The sequence below is a fragment of the Globicephala melas genome, chromosome 12 (assembly GCF_963455315.2).
Source record: "Globicephala melas chromosome 12, mGloMel1.2, whole genome shotgun sequence".
Taxonomy (NCBI): Eukaryota; Metazoa; Chordata; class Mammalia; order Artiodactyla; family Delphinidae; genus Globicephala; species Globicephala melas.
In genome coordinates this window covers 83,216,673-83,230,761 of record NC_083325.1, presented here as the reverse complement: position 1 = coordinate 83,230,761, position 14,089 = coordinate 83,216,673, and the positions used below count along the sequence as shown (strand labels likewise).

The following is a 14,089-nucleotide window of genomic DNA, read 5'->3' as shown; positions in this document are numbered from 1 at the left end:
CCTTTGTCCTTTTAGAAACAGCATCTGTCTGTTCTGGATCTCTTGACGGAGTTGAGTATTCACTGCGAAAGGAGAAGGGAATTGTGAAGATGACTGTGCCACGGACGCTAGCTTTCTGCTACCTGTCATTGCTTTGGCAGAGGGAGACAATCACTCTTGCGGATCTTCTGAGGTAAGCTGGGCCTCTCGTATAATGATGCTTCTACTGACTATCTGTGTGCACTAGGAGACAACCTTGGGTATTTTGGATTTTACAAGGAGGCTTAAATTAAGGAAGGGAAAGATTGGGCAGTCTGAATTCTAACTCTGAAATTTAATTCTCCTTGGGCTAATAATTCATCTCCGTGGTTTCCTTATTTATGTAGTGGAAATAATACTATTTATCTTACAATGGGGTATTAGAAAATTAATTATCTAATGTGAGTAAAGTGCTTTGAAGATGAAAACTGACATTTAATTAACTGAGTAGTAGTATTAAGTGTTTTTCATTTTTGACAGAGAAGATGAACAGATGACCTTTACATTGGCAAATGTTAGTAGTAGTTACACAAAAGCATACATTGGTATTGTTAAGAGCTAAAATATAGGTTGCGTTTATAAGCCAAAATTAAAAACAAAGCTATTAAAAGAACCTGTTATGTAGATAGTCAGCATTTACATTTTTCAAGGTAATCTGCCACGTTTTATAGTTAATGAATAAATTATGGCGTTCTGTGTAAGAATTTCTCATTAAATAGAAGATGTGCCAAAATCATTAATGCGTTAATTTTCCCTTGCTTAATATGTGTTCTGAATAATAACATTTGAGTTTTTTTTAGTGTGTAGAGTGATTTTAAGAGCACAGATTTAGAACCAGACTCCTGGGTTCAAATCCTGGCTCTGCCACTTATGTGTTATAGGACCTTGAGTAAGTTATTTAATTTCTCTCTGCCTCTGTTTCTTCATTGGTAAAATGAGGCTAATAAGAATATCTACCTCAGAGGGTTTGAGACTACTTTCAATAATTAGTACTACATGAAAAGCACACAGTGCCTGGCACGTAATAAGAACTCAATGCTGGTTATTGTTGTTTATGTTTTCTTCATCATCATCATAGGCACTAGGCCCTTTGATTAAATCAAATGCCTCTGATAAATGAGGATAGTGCCTTTGAATTTGGCCACATCAACCAAATAACAAGGCTTTTCTCAGATGTGATTAACAGTACATGCAAGTTGAAAACTTCCCTAATACGGAAAAGGAAATAGTCAGTCATGTCCAGGAAGCACAGAGAGTCCCATACAGGATAAATCCAAGGAGAAACACGCCAAGACACATTAATCAAACTGTCAAAACTTAAATACAGAGAAAAAATACTAAAAGCAGCGAGGGAAAAGCAACAAATTACATACAAGGGAATCCCCATAAGGTTAACAGCTGATCTTTCAGCAGAAACTCTGCAAGCCAGAAGGGAGTGGCAGGACATATTTAAAGCGATGAAAGGGAAAAACCTGTAACCAAGATTACTCTACCCAGCAAGGATCTCATTCAGGTTCGACAGAGAAATTAAAACCTTTACAGACGGGCTTTCCTGGTGGCGCAGTGGTTGAGAGTCCGCCTGCCGATGCAGGGGACACGGGTTCGTGCCCCGGTCCGGGAAGATCCCACATGCCGCGGAGTGGCTAGGCCCGTGAGCCATGGCCGATGAGCCTGTACATCCAGAGCCTGTGCTCCACAACGGGAGAGGCCACAACAGTGAGAGGCCCACGTACTGCAAAAAAAAAAAAACAAAAAACCTTTACAGACAAGCAAAAGGTAAGAGAATTCAGCACTACCAAACCAGCTCTACAACAAATGCTAAAGGAACGTCTCTAGGCAGGAAACACAAGGGAAAGACTTACAATAACAAACCCAAAACAATTAAGAAAATGGTAATAGGAACATACATATTGATAACTACCTTAAATGTAAATATGCTCCAACCAAAAGACATAGGCTGGCTGAATGGATACAAAAACAGGACCCGTATATATGCTGTCTGCAAGAGACCCACTTCAGACCTAGGGACACATACAGACTGAAAGTGAGGGGGTGGAAAAAGATATTCCATGCAAATGGAAATCAGAAGGAAGCTGGAGTAGCAATTCTCATATCAGACAAAATAGACTTTAAAATAAAGACTATTACAAGACACAAAGAAGGACACTACATAATGTTAAAGGGATCAATCCAAGAAGAAGTATAACAATTTGTAAGTACTTATGTACCCAACATAGGAGGACCTCAATGCATAAGGCAAATGCTAACAGCCATAAAAGGGGAAATTGACAGTAACACAGTCATAGTAGGGGACTTTAACCAATGGACAGATCATCCACAATGAAAATAAATAAGGAAACACAAGCTTTAAATGACACATTAAAGAAGATGGACTTAATGGATAGTTACAGGACATTCACTCCAAAAACAACAGAATACACTTTCTTCTCAAATGCTCATGGAACATTCTCCAGGATAGATCATGTCTCGGGTTGCAAATCAAGCCTTGGTAAATTTAAGAAAACTGAAGTTGTATCAAGTATCTTTTCTGACCACAGCGCTCTGAGACGAGATATCAATTACAGGAAAAAAACTGTAAAACATACAAACACATGGAGGCCAAACAATACACTACTAAATAACCAAGAGATCAGTGAAGAAATCAAAGAGGAAATCAAAAAATACCTAGAAGCAAATGACAATGAAAACACAATGACTCAAAACCTATGAGATGCAGCAAAAGCAGTTCTAAGAGGGAAGTTTATAGCAGTACAATCCTACCTCAAGAAACAAGAAAAATCTCAAACAACCTAACCTTACACCTAAAGCAATTAGAGAAAGAAGAACAAACAAAACCCAAAGTTAGCAGAAGGAAAGAAATCATAAAGCTCACATCAGAAATAACTGAAAAAGAAATGAAGGAAATGATAGCAAAGATCAATAAAACTAAAAGCTGGTTCTTTGAGAAGGTAAACAAAATTGATAAACCATTAGCCAGACTCAAGAAAAAGGGAGAAGACTCAAATCAATTAGAAATGAAAAAGGAGAAGTAACAACTGACACTGCAGAAATACAAAGCACCGTGAGAGATTACTACAGGCAACTATATGCCAATGAAATGGACAACCTGGAAGAAATGGACACATTCTTAGAAAAGCACAACCTTCTGAGACTGAACCAGGAAGAAATAGAAGATATAAACAGACCAATCACAAGCACTGAAATTGAAACTATGATTAAAAGTCTTCCAACAACAACAACAAAAAAAGTCTTCCAACAAACAAAAGCCCAGGACCAGATGGCTTCACAGGCGAATTCTATCAAACATTTAGAGAAGAGCTAACACCTATCTTTCTCAAACTCTTCCAAAATACAGCAGAGGGAGGAACACTCCCAAACTCATTCTATGGGGCCATCATCACCCTGATACCACACCCAGACAAAGATGTTACAAAAACGGAAAACTACAGGCCAATATCACTGATGACCATAGATGCAAAAATCCTCAACAAAATACTAGCAAACAATCCAGCAGCTCATTAAAGGATCATACACCATGATCAAGTGGGGTTTATCCCAGGAATGCAAGGATTCTTCATTATACGCAAATCAATCAATGTGATACACCATATTAACAAATTGAAGGATATAAACCATGTGATAATCTCAATCGATGCAGAAAAAGCTTTTGACAGAATTCAACACCCATTTATGATAAAAACACTCCAGAAAGTAGGCATAGAGGGAACTTTCCTCAACATAATAAAGGCCATATATGACAAACCCACAGCCAGCAGTGTTCTCAGTGGTGAAAAACTGAAACCATTTCCACTAAGATCAGGAACAAGACAAGGTTGACCACTCTCACCACTATTATTCAACATAGTTTTGGAAGTTTTAGCCACAGCAATCAGAGAAGAAAAAGAAAAGGAATCCAAATCAGAAAAGAAGAAGTAAAACTGTCACTGTTTGCAGATGACATGATACTATACATAGAGAATCCTAAAGATGCTACCAGAAAACTACTGGAGCTCATCAATGAATTTGATAAAGTAGCAGGATACAAAATTAATGCACAGAAATCTCTTGCATTCCTATACACAAATGATGAAAAGTCTGAAAGAGAAATTAAGGAAACACTCGCATTTACCATTGCAACAAAAAGAATAAAATACCTAGGAATAAACCTACCTAAGGAGACAAAAGACCTGTATGCAGAAAACTATAAGACACTGATGAAAGAAATTAAAGATGATACAAACAGACGGAGAGATATACCATGTTCTTGGATTGGAAGAATCAACATTGTGGAAATGATTATACTACCCAAAGCAATCTACAGATTCAATGCAATCCCTATCAAACTACCAATAGCATTTTTCCCAGAACTAGAACAAAAAAATTCACAATTTGCATGGAAACACAAAAGACCCCAAATAGCCAAAGCAGTCTTGAGAAAGAAAAATGGAGCTGAAGGAATCAGGCTCCCAGACTTCAGACTATACTACAAAGCTACAGTAATCAAGACAGTGTGGTACAGGCACAAAAACAGAAATATAGATCAATGGAACAGGATAGGAAACTCAGAAATAAACCCACACACATATGGTCACCTTATCTTTGATAAAGGAGGGAAGAATATACAATGGAGAAAAGACCGCCTCTTCAATAAGTGGTGCTGGGAAAACTGGACAACTACATGTAAAAGAATGAAATTAGCACACTCCCTAACACCATACACAAAAGTAAACTCAAAAATGGATTAAAGACCTAAATGTAAGGCCAGACACTATAAAACTCTTAGAGGAAAACATAGGCAGAACACTCTTTGACATACATCACAGCAAGATCCTTTTTGACCCACCCCCTAGAGAAATGGAAATAAAAACAAAAATAAACAAATGGGACCTAATGAAACATAAAAGCTTTTGCACAGCAAAGGAAACCATAAACAAGACGAAAAGACAACCCTCAGAATGAGAGAAAATATTTGCAAATGAAGCAACTGACAGAGGATTAATCTCCAAAATATACAAGCAGCTCATGCAGCTCAGTATCAAAAAAACAAACAACCCAATCCAAAAATGGGCAGAAGACCTAAATAGACATTTCTCCGAAGAAGATATACAGACTGCCAACAAACACATGAAAGGATGCTCAACATCACTAATCATTAGAGAAACGCAAATCAAAACTACAATGAGATATCATCTCACACCAGTCAGAATGGCCATCATCAAAAAATCTACAAACAATAAATGCTGGATAGGGTATGGAGAAATGGGAACCCTCCTGCACTGTTGGTGGGAAAGTAAATTGATACAGCCACTATGGAGAGCAGTATGGAGTTTCCTTAAAAAAGTAAAAACAGAACTACTATATGACTCAGCAGTCCCACTACTGGTCTTACACCCTGAGAAAACCATAATTCAAAAAGAGTCATGTACCACAATGTTCACTGCAGCTCTATTTACAATAGCCAGGACATGGAAGCAACCTAAGTGTCCATCGACAGATGAATGGATAAGGAAGATGTGGCACATATATACAATGGACTATTATTCAGTCATAAAAACGAACGAAATTGAGTTATTTGTAGTGAGGTGGATGGACCTAGAGTCTGTCATACAGAGTGAAGTAAGTCAGAAAGAGAAAAACAAATACCGTATGCTAACACATATATATGGAATATATATTTTTAAAAAAAGGTTCTGAAGAACCTAGGGGCTGGAGAGGAATAAAGACGCAGACGTAGAGAATGGACTTGAAGCCACGGGGAGGGGGAAGGGTAAGCTGGGACGAAGTGAGAGAGTGGCATGGACATATATATATATATACACACAGTACCAAATGTAAAATAGATAGCTAGTGGGAAGCAGCCGCATAGCACAGGGAGATCAGCTCGTGCTTTGTGACCACCTAGAGGGGTGAGATAGGGAGGGTGGGAGGAAAATGCAAGAGGGAGGGGGTATGGGCTTATATGTGTAAGTATCGCTGATTCACTTTGTTATACAGCAGAAACTAACACACCATTGTAAAGCAATTATACTCCAATAAAGATGTTTAAAAGAAAACACAAAAAGCAGTACATGCAGAGAGTCCATGATTCAGTGAATTTTACTGTTAAGCTAAAAACCTCAGGGCTTCCCTGGTGGCGCAGCGGTTAAGAATCTGCCTGCCAGTGCAAGGGACACGGGTTCAAGCCCTGGCCCAGGAAGATCCCACATGCCACGGAGCAGCTAAGCCCACGTGCCACAACTACTGAGCCTGAGCTCTAAAGCCTGCAAGCCACAACTACTGAGCCCACGTGCCACAGCTCCTGAAGCCTGCGTGCCTAGAGCCCGTGCTCTGCAACAAGAGAAGCCGCGACAATGAGAAACCTGCACACTGCAACGAAGAGTAGCCGCCGCTCACCTCAACTAGAGAAAGCCCATGCACAGCAGTGAAGACCCAACACAGCCAAAAATAAAATAAATAACTATAAACCTCATCTTGTTCTGTATGCCCTCATTGGGTGATCTCATCCTTTCTCAAGGCTTTAATTACCATCTATACGATGATGATTCTCAAATCTGGATTTCCAGCCCAGACTTGTCTACTGAGGGCCAGACCCATATGTTCATATATTCACCTGCCTTCTGGGCACTCCTTCATCATCTCTCTCCTCACTCCAGCTCCTCCTCTAGTGTTTCCTTTCTTCGTAAATACCTGCGCCATGTTGCGTCCCATACAGCCACCTGAGGCTCATCCTTGACTCCTTCCTCTCTCTACATATAGTTAATAGAGTTAATCATTATGTCCTCTCAATTATACTTCCAAAATAACTCTCAAACGATTTTTCCCCGATTCCCTCTCTCTTCACCTGGGTTACTTAGCAGCCTTCCAAGTGAGTCTTGTGCCACTCCTGTCCATTTCCTCCTGAAAACCAGAGGGATCTTAATAGAAACAGCAGTCTAATCATGTCACTGGAGCTGGATAACAGGGTTAGCCATCCTACTCAGGGCCGTCTGTAAGGGGGTAATGCAACTCTCCTAGAAATCTCACAAGTTGGAGAAAGTAATATCTGCCCGAAAATTCTTCTCAGGGAGAATATTGTATGTGGTTGGAAGGATGGGATAAGATCCTGCACCTTTGTCTATCTGTCTCTCTCTCTCCCCCCTCTTCTTCTGCCTCTCTCCCCACCCCTCTGTCTCCCTCTTTCCTTTCCTCCCTCTTTCCTCCCTTCCGCCTCCAAGGGGAATTCCCTTCAAGGAGATTAGATCTAGTTAGCTGGAGGGCTTTTATTTTGCCCTGTGGGACATACAAATTTGGGACCCAGTTTAACTGCTTGGAGCAGTAGGAAAAGAGACTTCACCACTGATCCCCTTTCTCTGCTTTTCTTGGAAAAGAGCTCTAAATCACAGGCTCTTCTCAAAGTGTGGCCCCCGAACAACCACGTCAGCGTCACCCAGTGATTTGTTAGAAATGTAAATTCTTGGACCCATTCTAACCTTCTGAATCAGAAACTCTGGGGACAGGGCCTGGTAGTCTCTGTTTTAATAAGCCCTCCAGGGGATTCTAATGGATGCTAAAGTTTGAGAACTACTATTGAAAAACTACTTAAAGCACATTGATTTGAAGGGAATACGTTATTTGCCTGGCCCCAGTACCCATACATTTATACTGATCCTGCATGTCACTTCCCTGTTTAGATCCTTTAGCAGCATCCACAGTCCTTAGGATAAATTCATAGCCCTTGTATAGCCTTTAAAGAACCCTACCTCCCTAACAATAACAATGATAATAAATAAAAATAGCTAACATGTATTTGTTCCACAAATATTCATTGAATACCTACTATACACAGGTGTTGTTCTAGAGTCTAGACGCCTGAAATACAGTTGTGAACCATATATAGATCAAGTCCCGGCTCTCGTGACGTTTAAGACTAGATGAGCAAATACACAAATAAATTAAAAAATGATCAGACAGTGAAGTGCTGTTCAGGAGATTGAAATAGGATGATGGGGCTTCCCTGGTGGCGCAGTGGTTGGGAGTCCGCCTGCCGATGCAGGGGACGCGGGTTCTTGCCCCGGTCCGGGAAGATCCCACATGCCATGGAGTGGCTGGGCCCGTGAGCCATGGCCGCTGAGCCTGCGCGTCCGGAGCCTGTGCTCCGCAACGGGAGAGGCCACAACAGTGAGACGCCCGCGTACCGCAAAAAAAAAGTAGGATGATGTGATAGAGAATGACCAGATGGCTACTTTAGATGGGTTATTAGGGAAGGCCTCACTGAGAAGGTGGAGTTTAAGCCGCACTCTGACTGAAAATAGAGCCAGCAGCTGAATATCTGAAGTACTCGCATTCCAGGTAGAGGGAGGCTGCTAGTGCCAGGCTCTAACGCAGTTTCAAGCTCTGTGTGATCAAGGAGCAGAGGAGGCTGAAGTGATGGGAGTAAGAACTTGAAGGAGGAGTAGGAAGATGTGGACAGGGAGATAATAAACAGGGGCCAGATGTAGGTCTTTGTAAGCCAAGTTAGGAGTTTGGATTTTTTTTTTTTTTTGGAGGTATAGTTCATATACAATACAACTCACCCTTTTAAAGTGTACAAGTCAGTGGTTTTCAGTATATTCACAAGGTTGTGCAACCACCACCTCTATTTCCAGGATATATTCATCACTCCAAAAGGAAACCCCATTCCCACTGGGAGTTTGGCTTTAAGTGTGATAGTAAGCCACTGGAAGATTTTAGCAGGAGACACATAATCTGATTAATGTTTTCAAGATCACTCAGGCAACTGTGAGGAAAGTGGATTCTAGGTAGGCACAGGTGGAAGCAGGGAGACCGGGTGATCTTTTCTGTACTTAAAGCAAGAGGGTAGTGGCTTGGGTTAGGGTGGTGGTAATAGAAATGGAACGAGGTGAAGGGGTTCAGGATATGTTTTACAGGTAGAGACAACTTTCCTCTAATGCAGTGCTTCTTAAATTACCTGTAATGAAGAACCAATTTGTTAAATTTCCAGTCTGTCACAGATTGAAACTTTTGAAAAGTATAATAATATTATAAACAGAGACAGTGTTTCCAGGGGACGTGCCTGGAGTAGTGGTTTGTTGGTTCGGAGGGTATATGGGATGCTGTTAGTCTGTGCCCATCCCTCTTTCTCTATTCTCTACTTTATTTTTCTTCTTACCATTTTTTCCTATCTGACATACTATAAATTTCACTTATTTGTTTTCTCATCTTTCTCTTTTCATTAGAATGTAAATTCCATGGGAACAAGAATATTTTACTGTTTCGTTCCCTGCTGTATCCCCCAGCCTAGAATAGTGTTGGGTATATAGTACTCAATAAATTTCTGTTGAACGAATGAATGAATTGTAGGTAAGTATGTATGAGTGTTTATTTATATATATGTGCTAGTTTCTTTAAACTCAATAATTTACTCAAAATATTTGATCAGCTATTATGTACCAGACATTGAGATGGAGTGGTGAACAAATGTTCCTTTGTTTAATTGTTCTTCCAGTGACAGGCACCTACCGTGCACTGTCATAGGTACTGGAGACTGAATGGTGGGCAAGGAGGTATTCTAACAAGGAAAACAGGGATCAGGGAAGGTCCCGCTGAAGAAGTGATTTAAGAGATTAGTAGGAGCTAATCATGTGAGAGGAACTAGGAATAGGAGGAAGGAATGCCATGTCTGCAAGCCTGGTGGTAAATTGACAAATTAGATAAACACACCTTTTGGAAATATTTTGTCTATTTGTGCAGAAACTTAAGAGATTATTAATCAAGTAAATGTTTTCTCCACACAGGGGTACAGAGAATAATAGATATTTTCAGATTAATTATCCTTACATATATGTAGGATATACTGTATACTCAACTGATTCTTACCTTGTCTTTGAAATACATTTTTACCTCTTTTGTTTACTTTGCCAAATCAGTACATATCTTTTACTGAAGCTCTTTTTAAAAATATAGATTCGTTGAAGAGGAACATATTCCTTATATAAATGCTTTTCAGCATTTTCCAGAAGAGATGAAATTATATGGGCGTGACAAAGGAATCTTTGCTATAGAGGTATGTTATTTTCCTTTTTACTTCGTAGTCACTTATAAGACACAAGAGTAATTTGGTGATTCATATTCCTCTCCTGACTTATTTGGTGTTGGAGTTTTAAAAAATGTCATCGAGTTTTTGTTCTATTCAAATATGGACATTAGTCATAATTTAATGAAGAGTAGAATTGTTATTTTTTGTTTTCCTTATGTGGCTACATCTAATCCTTTAGGTTACGCAATCCTCAAAATACAGCTATAATGTTAGGTGTGTGCATTGCAAATAGCTGTAGTGTTGAGACTAAAAGTTTTATATAGAGACCATTAGGTAATTTCAAATTTAAAAAACAGTATTTTTTGTTGTTATTTGCAGACTATGTTGCTTTGGAGAGAAGAGATGAAAGTTATTATGTTGTTTCAAGAGGCATATATTTTTTTAATATATTTATTTATTTATTTTTAAATTTTTGGCTGCGTCAGGTCTTAGTTGTGGCACGTAGGATCTTCATTGAGGCATACGGGATCTTTTGTTGCGGCGCGCAGGCTTCTCTCTAATTGTGGCGTGTGGGTTTTCTCTCTCTAGTTGTGGCGCAGGCTCCAGGGTGTGTGGGCTGTGTAGTTTGTGGCACGCGGGCTCTCTAGTTGAGGCGCATGACCTCAGTAGTTGCAGCGCATGGGCTTAGTTGCCCCGCAGCATGTGGGATCTTAGTTCACTGAACAGGGATCAGACCCGCATCCCCTGCATTGGAAGGTGGATTCTTTACCACTGGTCCACCAGGGAAGTCCCTCAAGAGGCACTATTTTAAGTCCTTTGCTTGTGTTAATCTTCTTCTAGATCTCTTTTCAGCTGTCTCCAATGGCAGCACTTCTGTCCTTTTAATTATGAGTCTTTATCACTATTTATAGTACTCAAAGGTTATTTTCCCTGTGCTCTTCATCAGAAGGTTTTCAGTGTACTAAATATTAATATTAAATATTATCCTCCATTTACCCACTTAAGGAATTATTTTCATAGGCTTTCCTAACCTTCACAACCTTCACATTGTTTTCAGTTTAATTCAAGAGACATTTATGATCCTTACTAAACCCCTGCATGAGTATGGTTCACCATCTTCCCAATTTTACATGTGAGTAAACACCTCAGACAGGTAGAATGATTTGCCAAGGTCGTGCAGATGGTAGTCTCAGACTTGGAACTACAGTGCTTTAGGCCTTTTACTCATTGTATGGTCTTTTGTTCTGTTTTTGTACCATCTTACTATTATTTGTCCCATCTAGTCTTAATTTCTTGTTTCTTCTTTTTCTGCCTTTTTTGAATTAAGATTTTTTTTATGATTCCACTTTATCTCTACTATTGATTTATTAACCATACCTCTGTTTTTTTAAGAGGTTGTTCTAGAGTTTATAAAATTCATCTTTAACTTACCACAGTCTGCCTCAATAATATACCAGTACATGTATAGTGTAAGACCCTTACAAGAATATATATACTTCCACTTCCCTCCTCCCATCCCTTAGTGTTAAACATTTTATCTTTACCTGTTAGATATTCCACAATGCGTTGGAATTATTTTTGCTTTAAAAAGTTGTTTATCTTTTTAAGAAATTAAAATGAGAAGAACTACTTCATATTTACCCACCTTTTGCCATTTCTGGCACTCGTCCTGTCTGAAAATGTCCTGTAACATTTCTTATAGTACAGATCTGTTGGCAGTGAATTCTTTTGGCACTTTTTGGTCTAAAAATGTCTTTGTTTTGCCTTCATTTTTGAAAAAACATTTCACTAGTATTGAATTCTGGGTTTGTACTTTTCCTTCAGCACTTTAAAAATGTTTCTTTCTACAGGACTGTCTGATTTCTCTTCTCTTCTCTTCCCTTCCCTTCCTTTCTCTTCCCTTCCCTTCCCTTCCTTTCTCTTCCCATCTCTTCCTTCCTTCTCTCCTTCCTTCCTTCCAACTACATGTTAGACCACAGCTCACTAAGGCTTCTGTTCTTTTTCTTTTCCTCAGTGTGTTTTGTTTTGGATAGTTTCTACGATGATATCTTCAGATTCACTGATCTTTACTTCTTGAATGTCTAATTTGCTGTTAAACCCATCTAGTAATTTTTTCATTTCAGATTCTGTATTTTTCATTTCTAGAAGTTCCATGTTAGTCTCATCTTTTTCGTTTCCTTCATTATGTTTTCTTTTACATCCTCCAGTTTATTGACAATATTTACAGTAGTTGCTCTAAGGCTATCGTCTACTAATTCTGTTATCTCAGTTATTTCTGGGTCTGTTTCTATTGATTGATTTGTCTCCTGATTATGTGCCATATTTTCCTGCTTTGCATTCCTGGTAATTTTGATTGGATGCAGACAGTGTGAATTTTGTGTTGCTGATGGATTTTTGTTCTGGTGTATGATTAGGTAACTTAGATATCAGTTTGATCATTTAGAAGCTTGTTCTTTTAATGGCTGTTCCAGAGCCTATATTGTGAGGCTAAGGAAGCCCCACTACTAAGGCATGTCCCTTTGGGAGACTCTACCCAGAGCCCCCAGTATTGTGAAGTCTCTCCACTCCAGCTGGGGCCTTATGCAAACTCTGAGAATTGTTTGCATTCATTGGAAAAATCCAGTGATTTTTTTTCTCCCCTGGCCTCAGGTTTTTTCTCACACGTGCACAGATTGGTACTCAGCCAAAGACTTGAGAGGACCCCTTTGCAGACCTCCAGAGTTCTCTCTCTGCAGTTTTATCCTCATTGGTACTCTGCCTGCAAATTATAGCCACCTCAGCTAACAGGAACTCGAATCTCTCTCTGCTTAACTCAGCAAGACCACTGGGCCCTGTTTCACTCCCTGCTCCCTGCACTACAGCTTGGAGACTGCCTCCAGGCAGTAATCTGGGGCCATTTGTTTCTCTTCTCTCAGCGATTATATAGTCCTGTGCCTCCTGTTACCCGATGCCTAAAACTGTTGTTTCATATATTTTTTCCAGTTCTCTGTTTATCACGGGAAGTAAATTCCCGTAGTAGTTTCCCATTGTAGTTAATCCTTTAAGGGCAGAAACAGAACTGTTCTAAATACTCATTTTTAGACATTTAGAAATAGAGTCAATATTCAGATGCTTTTTAGCTGAGTGTTTTGAAATACCTGCCTAGTAATAATCTCTTTTGTTGACTATTTTTAAATTAATCTTGAGTTGAGGGGACAGGGCTATGTAAAATAGGGGAGTGATTTCTTGTAGAGATTTTGATAGAAAGTATAAGCATAAAAATATATGAGATTATGTCTTGGTAACAGTAACTATTGTACTTTACCTTTTTCACTTGTATCTTAGCTTTTTTTTAAATAAACTTTTTATTTTGGAATAATTTTAGATTTATAGAAAAGCTGCAAAAATAAAAATGTATCCTTTACCCAGATTCAACTATTGTTAATATTTTATTTTATCCTTTGTGCTGTTCTTCCCTATCTATGTATCTATCTATGTAATTCTATTTCTGAATCATTGAGGGTAAGTTACATTTATCATGGCCCATCATCCCTAAATATTTTAGTGTATGTTTTCTAAGAGTAGGGATATTCTCTTATATAACTGCAATTTACTTATTAACTTTTTATTTTTCTAGGAGCTGCACAGTATAGATATGCCACAATTTACCTGACTAGTTTTCTATTGATGGAGTTTTGTGTTTGGGGATTAAAGGCTAAAGAAGGCAGCTAGGTAATGAAGAAACAAAACAAACAAAACTGAAAACAATCTGAATGTCTATCAAGGAAAATGGATAAAATGTGATATAATCAGACATGGTATATTAAACTACTATGAAAATGAATCAACTACCGCCACAAGCAACAGGAATGACTCTAAGAAATATTCTGTTTAGTGTAAAAGGCAAGACTTAGGAAGCTACATACATATGAAATCACTTTTGTTAAGCTCACAAAAGAAGTTAAGCTAAATATATTTATATAACTATATTTATGTGCGTGATAAAACTATTTTTAAAAAAATAAGTTTATGGTAAGCATAATTCAGGATACTAGT

The 14,089-nt window shown here is 38.8% G+C and overlaps 1 protein-coding gene across 4 annotated transcripts in view; it reads left to right on the top strand.

The window, feature by feature from the left end:
- Positions 1 to 14,089, top strand: part of TAF1B (TATA-box binding protein associated factor, RNA polymerase I subunit B) — a 59,059-nt gene that overhangs the window by 17,899 nt on the left and 27,071 nt on the right. For 3 of the 4 annotated variants that reach the window (XR_011377924.1, XM_030844466.3, XM_060309926.2), the window contains exons 7-8: positions 16 to 172; positions 9,982 to 10,081. Coding sequence is in view for 3 of the 4 variants with exons in the window: in XM_030844466.3 (XP_030700326.1) it covers positions 16 to 172; positions 9,982 to 10,081 (257 nt within the window). In the remaining variant the exon portion in view is untranslated. Of the gene's footprint in view, positions 1 to 15; positions 173 to 9,981; positions 10,082 to 13,670; positions 14,013 to 14,089 lie in introns of those variants that run through there. The other variant, XM_030844471.3, reaches the window with a different exon arrangement.